The sequence below is a fragment of the Anoplopoma fimbria genome, chromosome 15 (genome assembly GCF_027596085.1).
Source record: "Anoplopoma fimbria isolate UVic2021 breed Golden Eagle Sablefish chromosome 15, Afim_UVic_2022, whole genome shotgun sequence".
NCBI lineage: Eukaryota > Metazoa > Chordata > Actinopteri > Perciformes > Anoplopomatidae > Anoplopoma > Anoplopoma fimbria.
In genome coordinates this window covers 2,426,038-2,444,818 of record NC_072463.1, presented here as the reverse complement: position 1 = coordinate 2,444,818, position 18,781 = coordinate 2,426,038, and the positions used below count along the sequence as shown (strand labels likewise).

The following is an 18,781-nucleotide window of genomic DNA, read 5'->3' as shown; positions in this document are numbered from 1 at the left end:
TGAAGTTTGTTTGTTGTTATCTGAGTTTCTCCTTGCTTTGTTGCCTTACCTTGGCCGGCCATGCATGATTTTAGTGCACGTGAGCGCCCCCTGCTGGATGGCTCACAGCCGCTGCTACGCACTGCTCTTATACGGCACTTACAGTTGAAAACGCCGACTCGCTGTTGAGAGGCAATATAAATGCTTCCAATCTCACATCTCACTCAAAGTAATAATAATATCGAGATGAATTAATCTGGATGAATGAACATCTAACACAAAGTGATAAATGGCTAAATGAACAGCCTATATAACTCTGATAAATCAAATCAACCATAAAAAAGTGAAAGTGAAAGTGAGAGGCTAAAAGCTTTACTTAGGTCCGCAACTTTTGCATACATTTTTGAATAAACCATTTTTTTGTCCCCCCGAAATGAATCATTTGAAAGAGAATATCCTGAAGTGTGATTTGATGGATTAATGCATCAATGGAATATGTTTATTTTTTTAATTACGGACTATTGTTGCGCGTCTCTTTACATTGTTAAATTACACTCTTGCAAACCATTAATGTTCGTACGTATTCCCGGGCTAAGGAGGATCCTAAAGTGTGCGGTTTCATTTCCTGAATGGATAGTTATGTTGCTGGATTATTTGGAAGAGACAACGCCAAATTGGTGAATTAAAGTAACTGTTGTATTATTTATTTTCCTCCCAGTCTGCCTGTCTTGTATGGTGGACAAAGAGCTGATAGTATTGAAAGAAATTTTGGAGAAATAAGCAAAAAAAACAACTGGTCAGATATAGCACTTGTTTGCTTTCTGCAAAAAGCGTTTAATTGGACAACCTCCAGAACTTCAACCTCTAAAGATCTGCTAAAGCCAGATTTTCAGCATCTGCTAAGGTTCTCATGACAAACAGTAGCTTGTGGAATAAAATCAATAGATTTTTTTAGTTTAGTATTCTTGGACATTTATTGTACCCCACTGTAATCCAAAATAGGAGTGGGGGAAGCAACAAATATTACAGACGAGTGTCGCGCACATGCTTCAATCAATCAACATTCATGCATACTGTACCATGAACTTGTAGTATTGAGATGTATTTGGTTTTTTTTGGTTTATATAAGAAAACCCCAATTTGGAAGAAAACTAACTTGTTAAGGAAAGACAAAACAAGTTAACAAGAATGCAGGAGCTTTATTTGATAAAATGCATGTTTGTCAATGCATTTGGGTACATTTCCACGTATAGGGCCCAATCAAAGCCTGTGATGGAAGGACAAAGGCTGTAATGACACCAGAGAAAGACAAAACGGTGACAGTGGTTTAGGTATTCTTCAGCTAAGATGACCATTGGATGATGGGAAAGCCTGCACACAGAGTTGGAGTTGAAATGTGATGACCAAACTTTTGTTCCTGTTTGAACTCGGACAGCTTTCCACACTGATTCTAGTGGATGGATTTACTCGGTAACAGTTGATTTAGGATTTATCTCTACCTCCATAGTTCTGCTTTACATGTAGTCATTTTCTGTGCTGCTGTACCAGTTGGTTATCATAATGCCACTGGCCATGGTTGATGGATATTTAAACAGCCATCATGTTTCAGTGATGAACGAATTTTCCAGTTGACTGATATGCGTTTTGTGAAGACATTTTCAGCAAAAGAGTACCTGTTGGGAGACGAATGACCTGGTGAATGACTGGCTGAAATTCCAAAATGTCAAGTTGTCCTTTTTTTTTGTTTCTTCCTGCTGCAGCTCCATCATCGGCTGTAACAAGCCGCTGGGGAAGAGATCCGGGGAAGGAGTGGATGGCGTCAACTCCTCCCTGTGTTCATCAGCAGCGGGGAAAGCCGACATGCACTACTGCGCCGTGTGCCACGACTACGCCTCGGGGTACCACTACGGCGTCTGGTCCTGTGAGGGCTGCAAGGCTTTCTTCAAGAGGAGCATCCAAGGTACCGAGACCTTTTCTGTCCGTGATTATTCCGAAGTAAGTATTATATCGAAGTAATTCTGCAGTACGTCTTTTCTTTCCCCTCCTTAGGACACAATGACTACATCTGCCCCGCCACGAATCAATGCACTATCGACAAGAACCGACGTAAAAGCTGCCAGGCCTGCCGCCTCCGTAAATGCTACGAAGTGGGCATGATGAAGTGCGGTAGGTGCTCACCTGTTTAATTGGGGTCCTTGATGTTTTGTCGACTTGCAGCTCTGAAACAAATTCAAGCACTGAAAGTGAAGAGCTAAAGAGTGTTACATGTGAGCTCATTATGGCATGGGAACTTTGAGAATTCTGAAAACTCACTTAGCAATCACTGAAATACCAACGTATGATCATTTATCAGGATGGATGCAGAGATACAGTATATTGAAGGTGGGTAGACACATAAAGGAAAAGTTAAGATGGATACCACTCTCACGTCTCTCCATTAAATTTCAGGCTACAGCCTAGACTGTACATATGAAGAGGATGTCATTTTGAAGCCTTGAGTTTGTCGATTTTGCCGTCGCCATCTTGGATTACAGCCGTGTTGTAATCAACTCTGGTAGTGGCAGACCTGTCAATCACAGTAAGCCCTGCCCTAAAGCATCCCCTGCTTTATGGTCTGTTTGACTCTAAATGGAGCATCATTTACTAAATGAACATCATGCTGTATTGAAGAAGACTTGAAACTAGAGATTGAGACCATAAACTCATGTTTACAATGTTTACTGAGGGAATAAATCAAGAGAGAAGTAGAGTCATTTTCTCATAGACTTCTATACAACCAGAGGAGTCGCCCCCTGATGGACACTAGAGAGAATGCACGTTTGACAAGTTTTGTCATCTTACCAGGTGTAAGGCGTGAACGCTGCAGCTATCGAGGAGCCCGACACCGCCGTGGTGGACTCCAGCCTCGAGACCCCACAGGCAGGGGTATGGTCCGGGTGGGGCTGGGTCCTCGGGCCCAGCGGCACCTCCACCTGGAGGCTCCTCTCGCCCCGCTCACCCCGCTCCCTCAGGCGAATCACGCTCACCACCCGGTCATGAGCCCAGAGGAGTTCATCTCCCGCATCATGGAGGCGGAGCCTCCGGAGATCTACCTAATGGAGGACCTGAAGAAGCCCTTCACCCAGGCCAGCATGATGATGTCCCTCACCAACCTGGCCGACAAAGAACTGGTGCTCATGATCAGCTGGGCTAAAAAGATCCCGGGTAAGATCCAAATCCAGGCTTCATATGAATCCTTATTGCAGGACTGAACCTTTTCCAACAGATCTAACCTCAGGAAACACGTTTTAAGGAACCCATCTCTTTGTCTTACTCCTTGACACAGAAATTCACATAAAATATTATATAACACTGCACATAAAAGTTACAGATTTACATGAATTCTTGCATTTGCTTTTGAGTGTTTTTTTGGATTTTTGTCCCGATTTGAACCTAAATTGAATTTATTTTGGAGCTTTCTAATGGTTTCTACTTTGTCTCTGTACGGAAACGACTATGCAACGGGCGCTTCATTGCAGCCCACTGCTCCTCCGGGATGGGTCAAATGCAGAGAACCGCAATTTCCCCATTGTGGGACTAATAAAGGCTTAATTATTATTATTATTAATTATTATGCAACAAGGACATGGAAAAACATGATGCAAATAATCTGCATCTTTGTTTCGGAATATCTCCTGCTTATTATTACTTTTGTAAATAATGATATAATGCCTTGTGTATATAATATTGTGATCAAGTCAAGGTCAGGGTAAACATCAGGGTTCATTAGTTTCGATGGCGATGATTCTCGGTCAGTGGAAGCAGTTTGAATTTGTCACCATCAGCCACGTGTGGAAGGCAGGCTCGCTGAGAATCCAGCAAACTAGACTGAGGGTTATGGAGGTAGAAACAAAGCCGAGGCTACAGTAAACACATCTCCAACTCATCGTTCATGTTGTGTGTCAAATGTGGCTTGTGATGGTTGGATTAATAAAACAAATGAGACCATGGCTTCATGGATAAACAGATATAATCGTCATTAACCTTTTACGTCTAAATTTGTAGGCTAGAACAAGTGTCTTTCTTTCTTTCTTTCTTTCTTTCTTGACTGATCCTGTTCCTCTTTCTCTACTTTCATATCCCTTTTCATGCGTTTCCTCCCTCCTCTCCTTTTCTCTCCCCCCCCTCCCCCTCCTCTTCGCCTCTTAGCCAGTGTTCAGCCCAGCAGGTAACTCGCCAGGAAAGGTGTTTAATGTGAAAGGATCACAAAGACTTAGCTTTTCTTTTTTTTTAATAAAGACCATATTCCCTGATTTTTCTTTTCTTTATGTAGACCGAGGTGAAAATGACTGTGCATTGTACGCTTGATAAAAGATCGAATAAAGCACAGAGCGGTCCGCCAGGTGCTTTCAAGCTAAGTACACAGTAGCTGCTCAATGATGTCATTACTTTTCGAGATTAGGGCATTTTTCAACGTCTGTCTATTACTCTTTAATATATGGTTGATAAACTCCTTTTAGTGATTTACAGGATGCAGTCTCTGCAAATACACCTTTTTATTCACCTAAACATTTCTTTCTGTGGTTGCTTGTTAGTGAGAAAGCTAGCCAACAATAAGATACGTTAGGATATTGTGCAAAACCAGCAAACTATGGATAAAGACAGGACTGAGCAGCCGTAATCAGTCGGTAAATGGCTCAAATAACTTAAAGTTATCTGCTCATTGCTTTAGAGTTTAGCGTTTGATGGAACAAACTGTTTCCCTCTGCTTCCAGTCTTTGCGTTGTAATTCTTCATTAAATGCACATCAATTAAATTAATATAATTGTTGAAGTCTTCCTTTTAAATAAACCCTTGTTCATCTTTAATCATGTATAAGTGCTACAAGTAAACACAAGACAATTTTGTGAATTGTTGGAAGGTGTTTTTAGATGGAAATCAAACGGAGCTTTAGAGGAATACTGTATGTGGACATTAAGAGTGAAGTCTATATGCTCATTGTGTTGATGTACTCAATTATGGTCATTCTCTGGATTCATGATTTCACTAAATGTGTCTTTAATTAAACTGGTTTTGTAGCAACAATAGTTTTTTTATGATTGTGTCTTGAAGAATGCAAAATTTGTCTCTGGAAACTAGCTCAAAATCATATGTTTTTTGTACCCTCAGTCTGTAAAAGGGCTTACATTCAGAGGTGAACTTCTGCCTTAAATGCACAGTGCTAATATGCTCCTGAATCCAGGCAGGATATGGATATGAAGGTTATGTTTATTCTTGGTCTAAAGCGCTCCTGTTTCTCCTCTGTGTGGTTTGTCCTCAGGTTTTGTCGAGCTGAGTCTAGCTGACCAGATCCACCTGCTGAAGTGCTGCTGGCTGGAGATCCTGATGTTGGGTCTGATCTGGAGGTCGGTGGATCATCCTGGAAAACTCATCTTCTCACCAGACTTCAAACTCAACAGGTGAGCAGGCTTGGTAACGTGTATACCTCCGCCATCAGCAGTCCAAAGCACGAACAGCTGATCTGTTATTGAGCTTTTTTAGGAAGTTGTTCATGGGCCAGTATGCAGGTTTAATAGTTTTGTTGTGTTCGTTTGTTTGCATAGAGTGTTTCCTCACATGCTTTTACAGGGTGTATGACTCAATTAGTGTTTTTGCAAATTAATGTGTACTACAAGCACAATGTTTTGCTTAAATTCTGGCTTAATGTCATAGTGTTATTAATGCAAATCAATTTGGGATTTAGAAGTGAAATACAACATATGAAGTTATTATTCTCTCCAGTGAGCAGCCTCGTAAAGACGCCGAATACGTCTCTAAAAGAGACCAGTCAATCAAAAGGTAGCCCCGCCCCTAAAGCATCCCCTGCTTTATGGTCTGTTTGACTCTAAATGGAGCATCATTTACTAAATGAACATCATGCTGTATTGAAGAAGACTTGAAACTAGAGATTGAGACCATAAACTCATGTTTACAATGTTTACTGAGGGAATAAATCAAGAGAGAAGTAGAGTCATTTTCTCATAGACTTCTATACAACCAGAGGAGTCGCCCCCTGGTGGACAGGAGAGAGAATGCATCTTTAAGAGGTTGTGACCTGGTGATACAACCCTCAGGAAAATAAACCTCTGCTTCATAATGAGCACTTTTAATTTTGTAACATTTTCAAATGATTTAATTCTTCTTTTTTCTTAATTAAAGAATCTTAATATTCTCACACACGACTGTTGTAAATCACAAATAAAAATTTGTCTCTAATAATAGTCTGCCTCATAAAAAGGCCCGTTTCTCTCTTCACTCGAGTTAATTAAAGGGAGTCTCGTGTGCAGCCGCCATGTTTGCCATAACAGTAATGGCGGTTACAGTTAGTGTAATCCTAAACCCACATTGTTGTATTCTGCTCAGTTGACAAGTTTCACTAAGACCTTGAAACAGTGAAGATATCAGAAACACTTGCTGCAGATGTATCTCCCATTCTTCTGGACTGTTGGCTCATTTTCTTGCCAAAAATCTTTCATCACTCACCATTCCCTTCCACACTGACCTTCAACTTTAGCCAGACAACGGTTCACTCTCTCCGGCTCTTCAGGTCACCCTTTGTATCCATGGTAAACACACCGTAATTAGGCTGCCGTTTGGATTTCCGTATGAACCGTAGAACACCTAATCCTGTCATCTGTCAGCAGGAGCAGCAGTTCATGAAACACGAACACAATGTGTGCTCTTGGGTGTTCAAAGTGCAGCAGAGTGTTGACTCAGATTATTGGCTGTCGCTGTTGTTACTTAATTTTGCAGAATGGTGTGCAGCAGTGTGCATGACCATATCAGACAAACAGAAACAAAGGTGACACGCTTTCTTTTTGTGGTTGCATTCTCATGAAGGTGACACATTTTATATGTATAAATACACTTTTTTTAAAGTCATTTTTTTTTTCTTCTTTTCAACAAATCCAACAGAAAGTCCAAATCAACAACGTGTTAGCTCATCTCTCACTTCTTTTCGACTTCTTGTCTTCCTTCTCCAAGTCCATTAGTTCGTACTAAAGATTTGATTTAATAAGATATGAAAAAAAAAGCATAAATATATTGTTTCTTTTTTAAATAAAGATCAGATATTTCCTTAAACAGCTGGACACAAATCTTTCAGCTAACATGCCTCAAACGGGATGAAAAAAGTGCATTTGTTGGGGACTATTTTCAGCAGCGGATTAATCCACATTTGGTGCTTTTGTTAGCAATTGTTGCAGCAAGACGGTGAATGAGGGATTGAGTCCAAACATACTACAGTTTGTGTGTTCAGGGCAATGAAAGAATAACAGTGTGGCTCATTGATGTGTTTTTAATATTTTGGTCTTCTTTTTCTGGGATTTTTTAACAAGAAGAAATTAAATTACCCTGAAATTAGAATTAGATAATAACAGTAAATGTATTTGAGGACAATAGAAAAGTCTTTTCTTTCTCGACTGGTGGGATGAGTTTTTAATGTTTGACCTTTCTTCCCCCGATGCCACGGAAACTATCACTATAGGCTTAGGTTAACCTTGATGTGTTTTCATAACACAGCCTTATTATTCTCTGTGGAGAGGTTTCCGTTATCCGGTGGTAGCCCGTTCTCCTTGGACAGCTCAGTAAAACATCCTGGATGCTAATCCAGCCACTTACTCAACAAGAGACGCCAACAAAGGCAGAAAGCAGAGTCGTTTTCTTTCTAATCCTCTTTCTCTAATCAACTCATTCCTCCTGCAGATCTTCTCTCTCCGTCACACATTCTTTCTCCATCACCGTTTCACCTAATTAGCCGCACGTTTCTTCACTCTCTCACTTGTTTTTGAAAGAGTTTTTCAGGTGTCGTAGTGTGAATTACCTGTCCGCGTCTCATAAACAGACTTTGTCAAGTCAGAGGTGCAAAGATTTGGGGGATGACAGGACCGTAGTAACTGTCGTTGTAGCCAATCAACACTTAGGATGTTGCTTTGGGAACAGATGTGAGGAATCTTGAAGAAAGGATTGTTTGTCTCCAGTTCCCCGCATAAATTTGCATCACAGTTTGTAACGCCCGTGGTTTATTTTTTGTGTCTTTTGATGTGCTGTTCAATCATCAAAATAACTGCAGCAGCAAAGTACTGACATCTGTTAGTTTCAAAGTGTCAAATATCAAAATTATGATTTAAATCCAGAAATGTGCGATAAGTGAAAAAGCCTGTTTGGCTGAGCATGTTCTGCACCTATGTGATAGTCATGTGATAGTCATGTGATAGTCATGTGCTTGTCAAAATGTATTTATTACTGATGAAGGCTGAGGTTTCATACCTAATCCTATCCTATGGATTCATATCCATATATACGTGATAAATACTAGTGACCTAGTTACTGATTGCTGCATTTTATTTGCACAGGAACTTTGATTTTTACAAATAAAAACTACACAGACTGTACATTTACTGCAACTTGAGAGCTTTACCGGAAAAATATTTCTCTGCTCCGATCAAAATACAGTATTAGCTCTTAAAAAGATTTGTGAAATTGTGTTCACGTACAAGCCTGGGGTATGTGCGTGCTAGCAATTAGTGTTAGCTATTCACAGGCTAATTGCTCTTCACTAGTACTGCTTTCTCCACAGTCTGCAGAGTTGGTGTTTAGTAGGGGACGGGGATTTGTTGGTGAGCAAAGTTGCCTCCATATACACGTCACCTGCCTCCAGATCAGTTTATAGCTAAATTGAATTGCAAAAGCCTGACTTCAGTTAGGAGAAGCTGTCGCCTTGTATATTTATAACACAATATGCACACTTTGCACTAAAAGATTAGGAACTGAATCCATCAACAACACTTCTAAATACCGTCGACTGTATAGAAGAAGTGGACGTGTGATGCCGTTACGCAGCCTAGAGTTGGGTGATTGTGCCATCTCCGTCTTGGAATATGGCCGTCGCCACCATGAACGGATGTTATCATATCTGGAATGCAGAGGCGGGACGTAGAGACGCTGTATACGTCTCTGGTAGCGGTAGCAACCTGTCAATCAGTGTGTAGCCCCGCCCTAAAGCATACCCTGCTTTCTGGTCTATTTGACACTACACTAATACACTAATACACTGTGCAATAAAATAGTTATAATAGTTTCTGTCTGTATATATATTATTTCAGTTACTGTGGATTCTCTACTGTTTTTTACTGTTTTTTATTGCTCATTTGCTTATTTATAATACTTATTTTGATCTTGCTTTTTATTTATTTTTTATTTACTATGTCTCTTGTTTGCACTATCCTCTCTGCTGCTGTAATCCTGTAAATTTCCCCGCTGCGGGACTAATAAAGGATTATCTTATTTTATCTCTTATCTTGACTCTAAATCATGCTGTATTGAAGAAGACTTGAAACTAGAGATTGAGACCATAAACTCATGTTTACAATGTTTACTGAGGGAATAAATCAAGAGAGAAGTAGAGTCATTTTCTCATAGACTTCTATACAACCAGAGGAGTCGCCCCCTGATGGACAGCAGAGAGAAGTAGAGTCATTTTCTCATGAAAACCTGGTTTGGGGGTTTAGTTTTAGTTTTAGTGTCTTCCCCTCTCCGTGGCTCTCCTCCATTTGCCTTTCACCTTCTCTCTGTGTCTCTGTAGGGAGGAGGGACAGTGTGTGGAGGGCATCATGGAGATTTTCGACATGCTGCTTGCAGCCACCTCTCGGTTTCGTGAGCTGAAGCTTCAGAGGGAGGAGTACGTCTGTCTGAAGGCCATGATCCTCCTCAACTCCAGTGAGTTCTGCTGACACGGACTAACCGCAGTCTTCACTTTATTTTCTCTGACGGATGAGTTAGTTTGCACCAAGCGTCAAGTTCTGTTTTGATCCATTTCAATCGGTAAATGTGGTTCTTGCATAACCCGGAAGAGTTTGTCCTTCTGCTTGGTAGTGGGTCAATGACACTTGACACAAATCTGACCCCGTGATAAAACAAATCTGATTAGAGCAAATAATCTGACTGGATATCATTATTTAGGTTCAAGTGATTTTCTTATTTTACAGCCAAAATTGATTTTCAAAATCATTCTTTCCCATAAACTTAGTTAGAAATCATGAAACATAGGTCATGTTAGAGTCTTCAATATATATACAGTACCAGTCAAAAGTTTGGACACACCTTCTCATTCAATGGCTTTTCTTTATTTTTATTTTTTTCTACATTGTAGATTAATATTGAAGACATCCAAACTATGAAGGAACACATATGGAATTATGTGGTAAACAAACAAATGCTCAACAAACCAGAATATGTTTTATATTTTACATTCTTCAAAGTAGTTGAATGAGAAGGTGTGTCCACACTTTTGACTGGTACTGTATATATAGAGCACATCATATTCTTACATATAAGCCCTGAGGCAAAGAATTCATTAAAAATGACTTCAAATTGTATCCAATTGACTGACAAAGTTAAACCTCTTTTTAACATCCCATTGTTTTGGTCAAAGTTCAATAACAAATGATCAAATCTGAATCCTGTATCGATCTGCTTCTTGAATCTGAATCCTCAGCTTATCGTTATGAAGTAAATGTTTTATTTGGATATAGAATAATGACACCATCAGCGTTCAGATTATGACCATGCAGAGACTAGAAGTTCTGTCTGCCACCAGGTAAAATCTCTCTGGAAAATGGATGCTCAATTTACAGCACAAAGCCAGGGGGAAAAAGTGCAGTGTGTGTGTTTTAATGAAAGTAGCTAGCATTAGCTCCAAAAGTCTCCAGATGACGTCATATGTTCATAAGCATACTGTCAACAACTTCACGCATTAATTTGCATAAAGTTTCGTGGTTGTTTGGGTTGCTCCAGAGAGACTGCCAAGAGGAGAGGGGGGGGGAATCCCACGCTGTTGGCAGAAGAGCCGGTCACTGAGATTACTCTGAAAATACAAAATTGTTGTTTATTCCCACTTTAACTAAACTCCTCAATAACTCAGACTGTAAGGTCTCCAATCACATTTCGTTGGTCTAGATTTGAACGCAAAATCATGCAGAAAAAAACAAAAATTGAGCTGTTGATTAAATATGTATCTGATACAAATTGAAACGACATCTGTGGCTCACTAAGTTAGAATTTCTTATTCAGGAGCAACTTGTTCGAAATACTGAAGGTTTTGGAAAATTCCCTTGAATTTTTTTTTTTGTGGTATGATCAGCTAGATCATCAGTTGGTCTGAAAAATGATTTTTTTTTTAAATTTATTTTAACCAGTAAAAGTGAAGGGCACTGCATAAATCAAATGTTTACTATATTTCTCTTTGCTCATAAAAACAAACAAGGAGAGATAAAAATGCTTGATTAAGTGATTTGTTAGTGTCACAGAGTTGACACATTGAAACACGTGTTTATATTCCCAGGATAAGTACGATACATACATCGGTAAGAATATCTACCATAGTTTTTATTTTGAAATATCTATATATTTAAATAACCAATTTAGCAGACATGTACACTCATGTTCTCTAGTATTTCATTGAGTTGAAGTGTAGTTGAAGCCATTGAGAACTTCACAATAAAATACATTTTACAACAGAGTATTGTGCTCCAGGGTCACATCACACTAGTCTCTGGATGTGGTTCAGGTGATCCTCCCTCAGAAGTTGGACTGGTAGAACTGTCGGCTTGTTTGAAGAACATTTTGGATGAAATTACCTTTTTGAAGATGGACTTTATTGCTGTACGGCTTCTTTTTTGGGTTTTTTTTTCAAGCCTTTCATGTGCTTCCAGCGGTCACAGTGTCCTCCCCCAGTCGACCCCTCCCCCACCAGCAGCAGCAGAAGCCACTGTACAGGTTTCATCGAGGTGACCGACCTCTCCGCATGTCCTCGCAGAGTTTACCAAAGTTTCCCTCTCTAACAGACACACACACACACACACACACACACACACACACACACACAGGGTGTCCCTGCCAGACTCCGTGCTCTCTGTTGATCTCTGCTCCACTGCAGCTGGCATGAAAAAAAGAAGAACAAATTGCGAAAGAAGTGAAATCGAGTCTGAAAACGTCAAAGAGAACAGGGGAGGGATTTTGTTTTTTTAAAGATTTATGTATTTGGACAGATGGAAGTTGTGGCTCAACTGTTGAGTCTGTCCTCGGTCCCGACAGGCTGATCTACGGCTTCCCCGTCTTTTTCATCTGGAATGTCCATCATGGTTCCATTTGTGGCCTTCGATAAGCCAGATGTTTACGATTTTAATGGTTCATGTTTAATTATAGAAACTGTAATCTTGTAATCATTTTTTTTTTTGTTTGCGTAAATGTCGCAACTCTGATTGAAACAAGGATTGCTGATTCATTGCGGTTTCAATCCAGCTAAAAGGCTGCAGCGTTAATGGGAGACCAGACAGGTTAAAAGTAATATATATATATATATATATATATATATATATATATATATATTATTTAACAGATAATAAATAACACTGGAAAGTCAGCGATGTCAGCATGTGTGGAGCAAACAAAACTAAACGGCAGCCGTGTCGAAGAGGAGACGTCAAAGTTCAGGTGGACGGACATTAAAAGCTGGAACCAAACCAGGCTCATCAGCTGACGATCAACATTATGAAAGACAGGATAAGAAACAGAGACAGCAAACGGGACACAAATCCCCAGTGGAGAGGAGGGGTCGTAACATCGTCTCCACATGAACGATGTGGAAGTACATCTAACGCAGCTTTAGTGGCCTAAACACAACTGTTTTACAATCATAAATAAAAGGTCAATATTGGCCCAAAACTTATATTAATCTACCTTTCTTTTTTGAAATAAAAAATGATGAATGTGCTTTGTGTCACAGATCTGTGTACGAGCTCCCCTCAGACGGCCGAGGAGCTGGAGAGCAGGAACAAGCTGCTGCGTCTGCTGGACTCGGTGATCGACGCTCTGGTCTGGTCCATTTCCAAACTGGGCCTGTCGACCCAGCAGCAGACGCTTCGCCTTGGACACCTCACCATGCTGCTCTCCCACATCCGCCACGTCAGGTACAGCCAGAAACCGCAGCACAATCCAGAGGGGAGAGTCGTAAAAAGCACACACAGACGTTTAAACACTAGCCAACTTTATGTGTGTCTTTGTGATTAGTACACTCCCACAAACATATTCATACATCAATGCTCAACCAGTATGAATACAATTCACAGTTCTTGAATGATGGAAGGATCTTAAAGTAAAGATGTTTGACTTTTCAAGAAACCAATAAAAATCTTGTTAAACAGTGACGATAAAAGTGAAACTTTATTCATAAGGAACGTTTATTTTTTAGCACTTTGACTTTCTTGTTTTATACCAAAAAGTCAAAGAGTTCTACAGTGAAAAAGCTGACACTAATAACGTAAATACATTTCTGGCATTAATATCCAATGGGTTTTGGAAGCTTTTCAAATTCAATGATTCTAAACAATTGACATAGCAACAGCAATAAAAACATACACATAAGGGCTCTCCTTCCATCCCAAACCACACCAGAATACCATGAAAATAATGAACATAATAATGAAATAACAATATGTGAATGTACTGAGTCCACTTAGAAAATGAAAATGAAGGTACAAAGTCCAATCACAACAAGAAGTAAATAATCAGAATAAATTTGGCGGAAACTGTTTAAAAGTTCAAAGCAAGTCTCGACTTTTTAAATAGCTATAGCCATGAAAAAGAAATCTAAAAGATGCCGCCGGGTCATCAGCTGTTTCAGTGTATTAGCTGTTTCCTAACATCAAAGTAAAGCCAAAGGCGTGAAGCAACAACCACTTCCTTTCATGATCTGTATCATGTGATTCACTCTTTCTGTTCTCCGTTCCTCTGCAGTAACAAAGGCATGGACCACCTCACCACCATGAAGAGGAAGAACGTGGTGCTGGTGTACGACCTCCTCCTGGAGATGCTGGACGCCAACATGACCAGCGGCGGCAGTCAGCCGTCGTCCTCGCCGAGCTCAGACACTTACTCTGACCAGAACCAGTACGGCCAGCCCCAGTCTAACCAGGACCCGGCCGCTGACGGCTCATATGGACCTCCTGAGGACCCGGACCTGGACGGACACCTGCAGAATCTGCCCCTCCAGTCCTCACCTCCGTTTCAGAGTTTAGACGTGTCTCACTTGGACAACAATGGGTGGGTTACAGTGGTGGAGCAAAAATAATCAGATCCTTTAGTTTAGTTCAGAAGTTATACCACCAGGGACATTATGTTACCAGTTAACGTTCTGGATTCTGAATTTTACTAAAAGTTATTCGACCATCTTTTATAAAAGTGTCGTCCGCCCATGAGGTGTGGACATGTGGACACAATCCAGACAATTAATCAAACCTAGATCTGCATCATCTTCACCCCCCAGACGGGAGTTCCTCTTCCAAGTAGAGCAGAGAGAAAAGAAGAGGAGACCTGCTGACTGAGTCCTGATTAGTTACTGCTGAGGAAAAACTTAACATTGCTTTTAAATTACAAAATACTGAGGTTTTGTCATTAGCCACGCTTTGTTAGCGCCTATTCTTCAATAAAACAAGTCTACTAATACTGCAGGGAGGAAAAGTAAGCAGCAAATACAACGGCAGAAATCTATAGGAAATTAAATGTCTAACTCCATCGTTTAACAGAAGCTCCTTTAACCACGAAATATATCGAATCACCATCCGATCAAGCAGGTTGCATTGAAGTGTCAAATATAGACACACACACACACACAAGGACACAGCTGATGAAGCCAATGCTTCATGTATTAAAGCTGCATTCTCTCTGCTGTCCATCAGGGGGCGACTCCTCTGGTTGTATAGAAGTCTATGAGAAAATGACTCTACTTCTCTCTTGATTTATTCCCTCAGTAAACATTGTAAACATGAGTTTATGGTCTCAATCTCTAGTTTCAAGTCTTCTTCAATACAGCATGATGTTCATTTAGTAAATGATGCTCCATTTAGAGTCAGACAGACCATAAAGCAGGGGATGCTTTAGGGCGGGGCTACACACTGATTGACAGGTCGACACCAGAGACGTATACGGTGTTTCGACGTCACTCCTCCACGTTCCAAATATGGTCACTTTTATTTACTGGTTGCAGAAAACCAAGTTGGCCAAACTGCCGAACTTCGAGGCTTCAAAACCGTAGTCCACAAACCAATGGGTGACGTCATGACGACTAAACACACTTCTTATATACAGTCTATGGTTCCAATCTGGCTCAACCAATCAAACAAGTCACATTGAAAAGACCCTTTGTAGGAAGAGAGGAAGAGTCTGAATATTAAGAGTTTTGGGGATTTTCATGCGTTCGGAGCAGTTGAAGAAGGAAGGAAAAAGAAAGCAGAGGGTAAAGAAAGGCAGGAGGACAGAATGAAAGAAATAAGGACAGTTGTATGGCAGGAAAAAAAGCGGGAATGAAGGAAAGCCCAAAGGAAATAAGAAGGGAATGTGGGAAGGAATTGCAGGGAAAGAAGGAAAGAAACAAGAACAGAACAGAAGGAAGAAAAAGTAAACCGAGGAGAAAAGGGAAGGAGAGAAGATGAGAAGAAAAAGGAGGTAAGGATTAAGGGATGAAGGAAAGGAAAGAAGGGATAATAAGGACAGGATGAAATGAGTATATTGAAAAAATAAGGTTGGAAGGAAAATAAAATAAGAAATAAATTAAGGAAAGAAGATATTTTATGTTTTATTTTAGTGTTTTTAAAGTTGTTGGTGATAAAAAGTAGGAATGCTCCCAGTATGTCACACTGGTTTATGAATGAATAATAACTGTTATAAACTTTCCTCACAGTTACATCCATTCCGAGCCGTGGTCTCTGCACGCAGGAGACGACTGTCCATCAATGGAAGCCACAGATTACATCATCGCCAATCGGGGCTTCATGGAAACGGCCTTAGAAGGATGACAGGACAGAAAGAGACTTAACTGAGACTGAACCTTTTTAATGGTTTTCCATCCCGCCAAAGATCGAGAGAAGAAAAAGAGGATTAAAAAAAACAAACAGAAAGTTCTGTTGTGAGGTAGTGTTGAGATGTTTTTAGTCTTTAAAAAAAAATTATGTTTTTGATCGAATGTATATTCTGTGTGCGTAAATATTTCTTGTGAATGTGCACTACAGTCGGTGTTCGTGAGAACATCACTGAACCTCTGCCAGTCAGTTTGAGCTCTTTTTTGATATACAGTATTTGTATCTTTTTTTCACCTCGGTGTAACATCTAGAACAAGCCGTCTACAATCTGCAGTGACTTACAGAAAAGGTGCATGTGGTCAACACGGTTCACATACATTTCCATAACGGTTGTTGGTCGTATAGCTTTAAAAAAAAAAAAAAAAAAAATCACACTGTTGTCTTTCTTCTTCACTTCTTCTGTGTACTTTGGTATTTGAATCGGTGCCTGTTCATCCAGGTTTTTTTTCTACTCTCTTTGTACAAAACTACAAGTTTCCGTGGAGTCAAGAAGCAGCAGTTTGTGGCCTTTTTTAAAAAGATGACTGTTAACGCAAGCTTTCTTCTCTGTTCATCTGGTTAAACTAAGGCTGGATTTACCAAACACCATGTGTGGCACAGACCTGTTCCCAAAAACCCCATCGGCATCGGCACCAAAACACAATTTAACTCGATATGCTAGTATCGACAGTTTAAGCTCTTAAAAGTGATGTAAATATATAAACTTGCTATCTGTATGTATGTTGTATTCCTAACATGCTAAACATTACTTTCTAATTGTATAGAAAGGCAAAGTCCCTCCCCTTCCAGTCTGACCTTATTTTGGAAAGAAATATGTACGGTAGTCAAAAGTGAGATACAAAAACTTTTCTTAATTGTGCCAAGAATTACTCATACGATGTTTGCCAATTTAAAGTTCACTTTTGTCTTTTTTGTCTTAAGCTAACAAGCTAACTATTAGTATAGCATGCTAACTGTATGCATTTAAAGATACTAACATGCTAAACATTAGTTTGTTAAAACGCTTATTGTATGCACGCTGACACAGTGCTAACATGCTAACGTATAACAGTCTAGCTGCACTTGCAAAAATAAAGAAACATAGTCCTGTCTAAGTTGCTGCACATGTATGTATACATCAGATAGATTCATAACTTCATACCCGTGATACTAAACACTTCATTCTTGTTAGCTTTAGCTGTACTTTAAGGGTAAAGTTAACATGCTAATGCATGTTGATATGCTAGCATCAGTGTGCAGCTAAAACAAGCTAACCTGCCAAATTTACATTTTATGAGATCTTTTTTTTTAACTGTTGGAAAAAAATGTTTAAATGGAAAACATTCCAGATTAACTTAATGCACATACATTTTGTATTTTTAGAAAAGATTGTAAATTTTGCAACAATTTTTTAGGATTTGTATACAATCTACTTTATACCTGAACCTTTAGAAAAGAAACACACTGTCCAAATCAAATTTCATTAAAGACAGAGTTCCCTTTGCTTACTATATTTAAGCATAGTAGACCAGATAAAGCTCATTATTGGCAATTATGCATTAGGTCTTGCGACTTATTCATACTATACCTTCAGGTAATGAAAACTGCAAATTGTTATTTTTACAGATATATTCAATTCCAAGTAAGTAGGGATAAATACAGTACAATACTTCTAGTACACATTCCCTTTTTGTACCACAGATGGTTTACTAATATAAGCAAATTCTGCTTGTGTTCACTTTGACGAAGAGCCTCCGCCTCAACAAAGAGAAATAAATGTCTAAATGCACTTTAATATTTAGTTTGTGTAATAGTTCAGTTTTGCTCAGTAGCCTTATGTAACCAAGTAACTGAACATGGGGGAATCATCAGTGTTCCTCGCTGTAATTTATGCGCTGTCCTGAATGGATGACACACGAGGAAAAATGTGAACATGAGCATCGGTCCAGAACTGGTGTGTTTTAGTTGTTCTTGGCTAACAGACACAAGAAACCGTTGTTACCTTGAGTATTTGAACTTCACGTCTCCATCCACGTTTACAGCCTCGTGTTTCATTCTTCTTTACGGTGGTGTTTTTGATTATGATCTCATTAACCACACAAGTTATTTAGTGCCATCCGAGTCCAAACAGCTTCGTTTTTTTTGATCCGGACAAATAAATTAAAAACAGTCAATCTTTCAGAATATCGGATTTATTACCAAAACGCATCATTTATGTCATTTTTGGACGCCCAGTTGAGCTGTGCCACTTTGCTGCCAATGTAAATTCAGCCTCAGTTCCAGATTACCCGACCACTGCTCATAGACAGATACATGTTCTCTGTTTCTTTCTTTCCTGATGTCTGTAGCTTGCACATGCATGCACACACACACACACACACACACACAAACACACATATTCAGATGATGTCTTTTGTAAGTTTTTGTCTGTCAAACCTGTCGGCTCTTAGCCGGAGATACAGTAAACGTACAACCACAAATCATGACAAACATTTGTCAATCCAAGGTGACAATCTATACAAACCATGAAGAAGAGTTCACAAAATAAATCCAACTTTACACACTTTTTACTGTTTGTTTCTGTTTTACTGAGTGTGAGTCTGAGATTATATACACCTGAGGGTCATCAGGCCGTAATTGGAGATCCAGTGATTCTGTCTCTCTTTTGCTCTTGGCCTGTGAGCTGGTTGTTTGCTGCTGTCGTGAGCAGTGACACTGTGTAAACCTGTGTTTATGTCATTACCCTCTGTTCTGGGCTGGTTAGTTGGTGGAGAGGTTTATTACACCACAGTGATTCTGTCACCATTGCCTGTCACACGGAAAGTGTCCTGGTTCCAAATGAAAAGCAGCCTGAGTCCACGACCAAATTTTCCTCCATCTCTCTGGTGTCC

The 18,781-nt window shown here is 39.7% G+C and overlaps 1 protein-coding gene across 2 annotated transcripts in view; it reads left to right on the top strand.

Annotated features, from left to right (window-relative positions):
* LOC129103514 (estrogen receptor beta-like) overlaps positions 1 to 18,447 on the top strand; it is a 30,951-nt gene extending 12,504 nt beyond the window's left edge. For both annotated transcript variants that reach the window (XM_054614015.1, XM_054614016.1), the window contains exons 3-10: positions 1,740 to 1,939; positions 2,029 to 2,145; positions 2,824 to 3,183; positions 5,279 to 5,417; positions 9,581 to 9,714; positions 12,782 to 12,965; positions 13,792 to 14,097; positions 15,734 to 18,447. In XM_054614015.1, the coding sequence (XP_054469990.1) occupies positions 1,740 to 1,939; positions 2,029 to 2,145; positions 2,824 to 3,183; positions 5,279 to 5,417; positions 9,581 to 9,714; positions 12,782 to 12,965; positions 13,792 to 14,097; positions 15,734 to 15,848 (1,555 nt within the window). In that variant the 3' untranslated portion in view covers positions 15,849 to 18,447. The remainder of the gene's footprint in view (positions 1 to 1,739; positions 1,940 to 2,028; positions 2,146 to 2,823; positions 3,184 to 5,278; positions 5,418 to 9,580; positions 9,715 to 12,781; positions 12,966 to 13,791; positions 14,098 to 15,733) is intronic.
* The last annotated feature ends 334 nt before the right edge of the window (positions 18,448 to 18,781 follow it).